The sequence below is a fragment of the Quercus suber genome, unplaced genomic scaffold, assembly GCF_002906115.3.
Source record: "Quercus suber isolate HL8 unplaced genomic scaffold, Cork oak 2.0 scaffold_220, whole genome shotgun sequence".
NCBI lineage: Eukaryota > Viridiplantae > Streptophyta > Magnoliopsida > Fagales > Fagaceae > Quercus > Quercus suber.
Window position 1 is genome coordinate 87,262 of NW_027069678.1, and position 10,761 is coordinate 98,022.

Genomic DNA, 10,761 nt, shown 5'->3' on the forward strand with positions numbered 1-10,761 from the left:
AAAACACACAAAAAACAAAAGAGAGAGAGAGAGAGAGAGAGAGAGAGAGAGAGAGAGAGAGAGAGAGAGAGAGAGAGAGAGCAATAATCGGTTTGAGACTTTGAGTTTGAGAATCGGGTGTAAGTCTATAAGATAGTAGAGTGAGTAGAAAAAAAAAAGAAAAAAAGAAGAAGAAGATATTTATAAGAAGGTTTAGAGATTTAGGGTTTGTAGGGTTTAGAAATCTAGTATTTGTAAAGTTTCAATTTCCAATTACATTACTTACAAGTTTTTGTAATTACTCACTTTTCTTTTTTAAAAATATATGTTGGATATAAAAGGTATTTGACAAATCTAAAATAAAATGAATATTTATTTGTTATATGAGTTAAAAGGGTTGTGTTAAATAGGTCATTTCGGGTTGACACAAATAAATTGGCATGTCAAACGCGTCTATTGCGGGTTACACAGGTTGACCCGCTTATGACTCGTTTCTTATCGTGTCACTTTTGGGTTGACCCATTTATGATCCAAACCCATTAAGGCCCAACCCTAAACCGCAAAAACCCTTGTTGGGTTCATGTCGTGTTCGTGAGTTGGGTTGAACATTTACACCCCTAGTTTTTCCCTCTACATTGGAGGGTTTTCCATGTAATTTTTTGGTGTTCATGTCGGTTGATTTTTTATCGCTTCTGTAGATTTTTATTTTCTCTGTTGCTTGGGTTGTATTTAATTTAAATCACACATAGACGAGAATTTATCCCAACAAGTGGTATCAAAGCTCAAGTTGTTGGATGTGATTGTCTTGTGTTGAATTAACTGAAAAATATGAATATGAGCACCATGATTAAACTCTCGGCATCAAATTATTCAATTTGGAAGCCAATGATGAATGATGTCCTTTACTGTAAGGATTTGCATGACTTTATTGAAGGTGATAGTACTAAGCCAAGCTAGATGTCTACTAAAGACTGGGAGAAGTTAAAGAGAAAGACCATTAGATGTATTAGACAATGCATCGATGTGAGCGTGTTTCATCATGTATCTCAAGAGACTAATGCAGAAGCTCTTTGGGAAAAATTGAAGGGTCTCTATGAAAGAAAGGTAGCTCAAAATAAAGATTTTGTGGCTAAAAAGCTTGTGAATTTGAAGCTTAAGGAAGGGAGATCCATTGCCGAGCATTTGAGTGAGTTCCAAGACTTGGTGAATTAGATGGTTACAATGAAGTTGATAATTGATGATGAGCTTCAAGCTTTATTACTTCTGAGTTCCTTACCTAACAGCTGGGAGACTTTGATAATGTCACTTAGTAACTTTGCTCCAAATGGTGTGCTACAACTTGCAATGGTCAAGGATAGCTTGTTCAATGAAGAAATAAGAAGAAAAGACAAGGGCAAGGATAATATACAGGCTCTTGTCACAGAGAATAAGGGGAGGAGTGAGACTAGAAATTCTAAGGGGCATGGTAAATTCAAAAGTCAATCAGAATCGAAAGGAAAATTCAAGTGTTTCTACAGTGACAAGGAAAGTCACATAAGAAGAAACTGCAAGGCTTGGAAGAATAAACAGAAAGATAAGAAAAATCAAAATAAGGCGGAGGAACAGAATACCACTGCTATCTTGACAATTGAAGATGTGGTGCTCTCTATAGGAGATGATGAATGCTGCAATGTTTCACACCCTTATGTTGAATGGGTGATTGACTCAGTTGCTTCCTATCACATCACTCCAAGAAATGAGCTCTTTACTTTATACAAAGTAGGAGACTTTTGAAGGGTGAAGATGGGCAATAACAATTATGCTGACATTGTGGGAATTGGAGATGCTTGTGTTAAGACTAACACTGGATACACCTTGGCATTGAAGGAAGTGTGACATGTGCTTGATATGCGTTTGAATATGATTTCTACCCATATTCTGGATAAAGAAGGCTATGGAAACCATTTTGGAGATGATAAATGGAGACTCTCTAGAGAATCATTGGTGCTTGCTAGAGGGAAGATTTGTTGTACACTTTACAAGACACAAGTAAAGGTGTGCAAAGATGTTGTTAGTGCAACTCAGGAAGATTCTATGCCTAACTTGTGGCATAGGTGGCTGGCTCACATAAGTAAAAAGGGGTTACAGATTTTGGCAAAGAAGTCTCTTATTCCTTTTGCCAAAAGTATGTCACTTAAATCTTGTGATTATTGTTTATTTGGAAAACAACATAGAGTGTCTTTTCGCATTCCCTCTACTGGAAAGCCCAATGTGTTAGATCTCATTTATTCTGATATATGTGGTCCCATTGATGTGGAGTCCTTAGGTGGCAATAAGTATTTTGTTACTTTTATTGATGATGCTTCACAAAAGCTATGGGTGTATTTTTTGAAAACTAAAGACTAGGTATTTGAGCACTTCAAGAAATTCCATGCCATGGCGGAAAGAGAGAAAGGGAAGCCTTTGAAGTGTCTCTGTACTGACAATGGAGGTGAATATATGTCTAATGAGTTCAAGAGTTACTACTCTGAGAAAGGTATTAGACATGAGAAGACAGTTCCTAGTACTCCATAACAAAATGGTGTAGCAGAGAGGATGAATCACACTATTGTTAAGAAAGTCAGATTTATGTTAAGAATGGTTAATCTGCCTAAGTCATTCTAGTGTGAAGCTGTTCAAACTGCGTGCTACCTAATTAATCGGTCTCCATTATTTCCATTGGAGTTTGATATTCCATAGAGAGTTTGTACTGGAAAAGATGTTTATTACTCTCACTTGAAGGTATTTCGGTGCAAGGCATTTGCACATGTGCCTAAGGAACAAAGATTGAAGCTTGATAGAAAAGCCACTCCTTGTATATTTGTTGGATATGGAGATGTAGAATTTGGCTACAAGTTATGGGATCTTGAGAAAAAGAAGATAATTAGAAGTCGAGATATGGTTTTTCATGAGAATGAAAATTTGGCAAACCTTGAGAAAACTAAAAAGACAAAGGATGCTATTGTAGGTGTTCCCGACCTTACACCTAACTCTTCTTCCTCCAATCATGCCATAAATAGGGAAGAGGTGCAAGATGAGAATCTTGGTGATGAACCAATAGCAGTTGATGGTGATGAGCTAGTAGGAGTTGATGGTGATGATGCTCAAGATATTGAAGATGTTGAATAAGGGGAGCAGTCTATTCCACTAGAGATGGAAGAACCTTAAGTGAGGAGGTTTACTAGGGAGGGTCATCCATCGACTAGACATCCCTTTTCTAAGTATATTTTGCTTACTGATGAGGGGGAGCCAGAATGCTTTCAAGAAGTAGAATCTCATAAGGACAAGCAAAGTTGGATGAAGGCTATGCAAGAAGAGATGAATTCTTTGCACAAGAATAAGACTTATGAGTTGGTTGTAACCAAAGAGAAGCTTGACCTTTCGAAATCAGAGAGAAGCTTGACCTTTGTGCCGGAACAGCCGGCATGAATTCTAATTGAAGAGTTGGGATGAAGATCTCTTTCCTCAATGCGCTGGAGGGGGAGATTGTTGAGGTGCACGACACCTAGAAGTCCAACCCACATGGAATCCTATTTCATATAGAAATAGGTGTACCAATTGCACAAGGAGTCAAAAACTTCTATTCCTAATTATATTAGGAATGTCAGGCGGCAAAAGCTTTTATATAAAGCTTGTGTACATGGGTCTCATGAATATATAGAGAGAGAGAATGAGAGAGACTGAAGAGTAAAATAGATTTGAAGCTGATTGAAGGAAAAAGAATAGTGCTTTGTGCGGCACTGAGGGAAAAAAGAAAATGTGATTTTTCTTTTGCTCAAGACGCACAAGGAAAATAAATTGGGGGTTTTCTCTAGAACGATTATTTGGGAGCTACAATCACAGAGAATTGAAGTATTCAATGTGGAAGATCTTGCTATAGACTTTTGTGGTGAGGTTGTAATTGTTTCTAGAGGTATTATTATATTTTCCCAATTTATTGTGAACTTAGGTTTTGGGTATAACTTAAGTGTTGTAATATCTATTTTATTATAGTGGATTGATCGGATTTGCCCCGTGGTTTTTCCCTCTATACTAGAGGGTTTTCCACATAATTTCCTGGTATTCATGTTGGTTGATTTTTTTATCGCTTCTGTAGATTTCTATTTTCTCTGTTGCTTGGGTTGTACTTAATTTAATTCACACATAGACGAGGATTTATCCCAATACAACCAGCAGCCTAACTCCAATCCTAAAGGGTAATTGTTTCTTCGAAAATTGCAAACAATTTTAGGAAAAATGAAAAGAATAGAATTATCTATTTCTTGTTTAATTTACTTATTCCTACACAGGACATTGTTGGGATGGGAGAACCTAGGCTTAATCACCCTCTTCCACTTGTTATAAGCATAAATAAATAAATAAATAAAAATTATGCAGTCCCACACCCATTACACGTGCTAGTTATCAAAACTTCATAATAGTTGAACTTGAATGTTGTAAACGGAGAAACTTTTGAGAGTTGAAAGAACCTTCGAGAATATGACTGAGACTTCAACGCCGACGTGGCGATCTAGTGAGGAAGAAGACAAATTGCAACGGAGTATTAAGAAACGGTGGATAGTAACGGTGCGAGGAGCTTCACCCAACCCAGGACTATCGTTTCCTATAGAGACACGCTGATGGGCAAAATCCCAAGTGCATATGAACAAGCTTTCAGCTTTGAGAGGAACTGGAATGATACCGATGAGTCAGATACGGATTTGGAGCCGCTGATAAAAGGTATGGTTAAGGTTAAACTCTCTAAGGAAACTTTCTCTCACATAAGAGCACCATGGGCGAAGCTTTGATCGTGAAAGTTTATTGTGGGACAGTGGGTTTCAACTACCTAACTTTCAAAATCAATGCTTTATGGAAACCATTAGCTAAACTTGACTGTGTTAATTTGGGAAAAGATTTCTTTTTAATTAGATTCAGTAGTAGTGATGATTATGACAAGGTGCTTAAGGGGGGGTCCTTGGTTTGTAGGGGAGCATTTCCTTGCCATTAAACCATGGGAGCCTTACTTTAAGGCATCTGAGGCCAAATTATCCTCAGTTGCAATGTGGGTGAGACTCCCTGAATTACCAATAGAATTTTATGATGCTGCTATCCTTAGAGAAATTGGTAATGCTATTGGACCTGTTCTTCGTGTTGATTCATATACAGCATCTGAAGCTAGAGGGAGCTATGCCAGACTTTGTGTGCAAGTGGATTTGGACAAACCACTTATCACCTCTGTTCGTGTGGGCAGATTGGTTCAAAGAGTCACATATGAAGGTGTTTCAACACTTTGTTTTTCTTGTGGCTATTTGGGTCATAAGTGTGACTCTTGCCCGTACTTTATCAAACCTGCTGTTAGAGAAGAAGCAGTTGTAAATGAGAATATCTCAACTGAACAAAAAGAATACAACCAGTTCGATTCCAACTATAGGCCCTAGATGGTGGTTACTAGGAAAAAGAATTTTAATAGGGCTGGCAGGACTCGTGGGCCCAACAACTCAAATCAAGGAAATCTTCCATAGCTTAAGGGTAAATCTGACTTTTGAGAGCCAAATATCACGGGTTCTGAAGGTAAAAAGTCTTAGAATAGTTGATTATAGGGACTTGGCTGATTCGGCTAGGGGTAATTTGGGTGATATGGTAGTGCAAAATCAGCAAAGGACATATACTGTTGCAGCCAAGAATGAAATGGATGTCTACCAGGAGGCTTTGAGCAGTGAGCTTGCCGTGTGCATTGATAAAAGTCAGACTTCTGCAGGGGCGGATGGGGTTATATACAAGACCCATCAGAAAAACAAATTCAAAAATAGTAAAAGTCTAGGCATTAAGAGTACCAAGAGCCTCAAAGGTTCCAGAACTCAGAAACGCTTCACTTCAAGCTTGGGAGGTAATAGTGAGATTGCAGGAACTGATGAGCTTGAGAATGGAAAGTTTTCTTCTGGGAGTGAACCCACTACCTCAATCCGAGTGGGCCATGTGGTATCAGAACAGAATTGTGGTAATTTCGGACGAGGTGATCGCACATATCCGAGCCAATTCAATAGAAAAGCCGGGTTGGTTCGAGGAGGAGTTGGGGCAAGCGTGGAAGCACATTTTTTCCTTAACCCCAACAAGCATCAAATCAGGGAACCTTGCACTGGACCATCCCACTTGGAACCTCACACCCAACCTGTGGTGGAAGTTCCTCACGGATGTTCCAGCGGTCTCAACAGCGGCATCGGAGGAGTTGAGCAGGCAACAGCGGCCATCAGTCACGCCCCATTGGGACGAATCAGGTTGGATCATCTAGGAAAGAAAGCTGGTTGATTTCAGAGGAGCAGTCACTACTCATATGGGGAATCACCCGACCCTGAAGCTCATCCAAATTCTTGCTCCAGTGTGGAGATGCAATGTACTCCTTTGTTGTATTGAGGACATAGCAGGCATTCTCAAATATATGATGATATGGAAACCAGATTGGATGGGGTCCAAGGATATACTTAGGAGGATGGGATGGAGTATGATGGAAGCAGCTGTAATGAATACTAATCCTATGGAGATTGAGGTTCCTTTGGGTTAATTTGTCCAAATGAATATTTTGCTGTGGAATTGCAAAGGAGCATTGAATGCAGATTTCAAAAGAAGAGTTTTTGAAATGGCTGTCAATCATCAAACTTCTATTCTGGTGATAACGGAGACGAGGGAGGGGGTGATAGGGCGAAAAAAATTATTGAAGACCTGCCTTTTGATGGGAGCATTGTAACTGATACAATTGGGTATGCTGGAGGTCTTTGGATTCTCTGGAAGATGGAAGATATGGAGATCACTCTGCTATCAACTATGGAGCAGGAAATCCATGCAACTGTTAAGGTGCGTTCCTCTAATTTATCTTGGCTTATTTCAGCTATTTATGCTAGTCCTAGGATAGCAGAAAGAAGAATTCTTTGGAATAATTTGAAAATGGTTAGTCAACTTCATAACCTCCCTTGGCTCATGTTGGGTGACTTTAATGAGCTGCTGAGTGGGGAAGATAAGTTTGGCGGGAATAGTGTCAATCTTAACAAAGCATTAGAATTCAAAGAGTGTCTGGATGAATGCAATATGTTGGATTTGGGCTTTGCGGGCCCAAAATACACCTAGACGAATTGTAGGCCCATTACTGACCTTATTTTTGAAAGAATTGATAGATGTTTTGCTAACCCAATATGGCGAACACTATATGCAGATGCCACGGTGACTCACTTACCTAGAACTTGGTCAGACCATTGCCCAGTTCTTTTGGAGTTATGTAGGCAAGAAGTGGGTCATCTTACTAAACCATTTCGATTTCACACAATGTGGTTACTGCATCTAGATTTCCCTTTAGTGGTGCAGCAAGCATGGCCAGACAATAGAAGATTACATACGGCCATTTCAGACTTTACTAATAGAGCAAAAAAAAAATGGAATGCTGAAGTGTTTGGAAATTTGTTTGCTAGAAAGAAAAAGAACCCTTGCCAGATTGAATGGGGCTCAAAACGCTTTGGCTGAAAATCCCACTGATTTCTTATTGGATTTGGAGAAGAAGTTGATTGAGGAATATTCTCTAATTGTGCTCCAAGAAGAGGAGTGCTGGGCTCTTAAGTCAAGATTAAATGCAGCTAATTTTGGGGATCGTAACACTTCATTTTTTTCATATTACTACTATGGTGAGACATCATAAAAATAAAATTAGATGTATAAAAGACTCTATTGGAAACTGGATCATAAATGATTTGGAGGTAAAGGATCACATTAAATTTTGGTTTCAAAGATTGTATTCCACTGAATCATCCTTTTCTCCAATTAATTCGGAGGTCTCAAAGTTTGCCTGTAGTTTTTTATCAGAGGAGGATAGCACTAGAATTGAAACTGAAGTAACAGAAGAAGAAATAAGGGCTGGTCTGTGGTCTCTTAAGGCTTTTAAAGCCCCTGGACCGGACGGTTTACATGTGGGTTTCTTTCGACATTTTTGGGCTGATGTGAAGAACTCAGTTTGTAATGAGATCAAGAAAGTTTTCATCAAAGGAGTCATTCTGAGTTTCCTGAATGAAACCCTTGTTACTTTGATTCTGAAGTGCCAAAGTCCTGAGACCTTAAATAATTACAGGCCTATTAGTCTTTGTAACTTTGTATATAAAATCATTTCAAAGATTATTATGGCCCGTATTAGACCTCTTCTTGCTAATTTAATTTCTCCAGTTCAATCGGCCTTCGTTCCAGGAAGAAGAGGTCTTGATAATATTATCATTGCTCAAGAGCTATTTCATTCTATAGATGGTAAGAAAGGCAAAATGGGGTTCATGGCAATTAAATTGGATTTAAAGAAAGCCTATGATAGGCTAGAATGGAATTTTATCCACAAAGTGTTACAGGCTTTTCATTTTCCTCCTAAGCTGACCCGGGTTATTATGAGCTGCATTTTATCTACTAAGATCTCCATTTTGGTGAACGGAGGAATGCTTGAACCCTTCGAACCTTCTAGGGGCATAAGACAAGGAGATCCTTTATCTCCATACATATATATATATATATATATATACACACACACACATATATATATATACACCTTTCGTATTACAAATCCTGCATACCATGAGAACGCCACCTGCGTTACCTAAGTTTCCTGCTACATTCGTTTCTTCTGGTTTGCTACCTGTTGGCAAGTCCACATTGAAACTTAAACGTAAGAGTTTCCCTAAAAGAAAATTATCAACCGAAAGCACATAAGATTCCCATTTTCCAAGTAATTTACATCTTGTATGCCACAAAGGAGGCTTGAGATTTCTGTAAGTAGAGGCCTATGAATTGTTTCCAATATACCACGATGTCATGGCAGTTATTCATCAAAATTTCTATACCACATTATTGGGCTGGGAAATACCTATGCCTTACAATGATACCAGACAGACACACACACACACCGCATCCTTTTTTTTTTTGATTTTTTTATTCAAATGTAAATGCAACAGTGTGAAACCTATTATGACGGGAATTAAGAATTCACATAGACAACTACCAACTAACCAGATTCATCATTTCAAAAAAAAAAAAAAAATCTAACCAGATTCATGAGAACAGAAAATTAGCTTCCATATTCTACAATGTAACATTCTATTATAAAGACAAAACGAAAGATGCAAAGCAGGTAATAGTTTCAGTTCACTTGGATGAACCAAACTGAGGCGCACACAGAATGTTAGAGCACATTGAAAGAAAAAAATTATCAAATCCTGAAATCCATGAGTCAGGAACCGAAATCGGTGAGGCCTGACCCACTAACCACAGAATGCGAGTAAGTAGTCTGGTTTCCTAGGTTTGCATAACCACCAATACTAAATTTTCATAACCACATTACTAGTCAATGCGTAAAGGGTTTATTTGTTTCAGCAGTTTTCAAATTATAGCTTTTAAAGCTCACTTTTTGTAAGTACTACTATTTCAATAGAATTTTAAAAAAATTGAAAAATTCTAAAGCTTATATATTTAGCTTAATTTAAGGAAACGAAAGTTCCATAAAAATTTAGGAAAAACAGACATAAACACGGTATGAGTACGTTATGGCGGCATAAGCAATTTGTAAAGTAATTTTTGAACAATTATGTGATATGATCATATGAGTAAAGCACTTTAAATGAAGTGAAGTGTTCGTACTTTCTTAGCATAAAATACTTATAATTCAACCATTAAGCCTAGTTTTTTTTTTTTTTTTTTTATCACAACCATTAAGCCTAGTTTAGTTCAATTCTTTCACAGTTCTAGAACCCAAAACACCCTTGAAAAATAGACTAAAAATATTAAAGAAATCAAAACCAAACCAACACATAAAAATTAAACACACACAGAGAGAGAAGACAAACCATGAGGCCTAGGGCGTTCAAGAAAGATGTCCTCAGTGGAGACCATGGTGAGACGAGCACCAACGTCGTCATGGACCGCGTCGCCGAACTTGGGCCAGGCCCTGCGCTCCATGGCTCGTTTGCTCAACTGGGTCTCGGCCAACTTTTGGACCCGGGTCGTCGTCGTTTTCTTCACCTCGTTCCCTTCGTCGTCGAACTTGTACTCGACCACCTTCTTCACTCCCCTCTCGTCCGGCCCAATCACTTGCCGAGGCGGCAACAGAAAATCCAAGTCCTTCCCATCGTCCTCATCAACTAGCTCGCACCACTGGAACTTTTTCTGCTTCGGCTTCGGGTTCTGGTTCGGGTTCGGATCGTTGCTTAATTTGTCTATCGCCATGGTTTCGCTCTGTGATTTGAGTATGTGTTTGTTGTTGTTACTCTGTAAAGTCTGGATGGTTTCGAACTGTTTTATTTCACACACGAACCGACATTGAGAGTCGGTGGCGTTTTAGTTTCGGATTTGCTCATTTGGGCTGCTGGGTAAGTTACACTTTTAAAGTTTTAATTTGAGTTGGGCTTTTTTTATAATGTAATTCCGGACCCAACGAGCTAAAAAGAGAATTTTGTGTTTTTCGTCTTTTTCTAAGCCACAAAGATTTATAAATATAATATTTTTAAAAAATCTAAACCCTTAATGTTTAGGGTAATTTTAATTTTATCATTTTAATTTTCAAGATTTAGATGTATGAAATAGGACTTTAGGGGTGTTTTTACTGTTCAAGCCAGTCAATCAATATTTAATGTGACAGATATTAGGTGGAAACACCTCATTAATGTGGAGGTGACTGCTCCAGTGGTCTTTATCTCTTCATGGTGTTTCCTGGGGTGAGTTTGATGAAGGGTGTCACCTCCGAACAAAAGGGAACTAATAAAGATAAATCATTCC

The 10,761-nt window shown here is 38.4% G+C and overlaps 1 protein-coding gene across 1 annotated transcript; it reads right to left on the minus strand.

The window, feature by feature from the left end:
• Positions 1 to 7,741: 7,741 nt before the first annotated feature.
• Positions 7,742 to 10,340, minus strand: LOC112031561 (eukaryotic translation initiation factor 3 subunit G). Its single transcript, XM_065779912.1, has 3 exons — positions 9,834 to 10,340; positions 8,541 to 8,629; positions 7,742 to 7,804 (listed from the first exon to the last, which is right to left on the minus strand). Exons 1-3 carry the CDS (start codon positions 10,210 to 10,212, stop codon positions 7,742 to 7,744), a joined length of 531 nt encoding a protein of 176 aa, XP_065635984.1. The 5' UTR covers positions 10,213 to 10,340.
• Between the last annotated feature and the right edge of the window lie 421 nt (positions 10,341 to 10,761).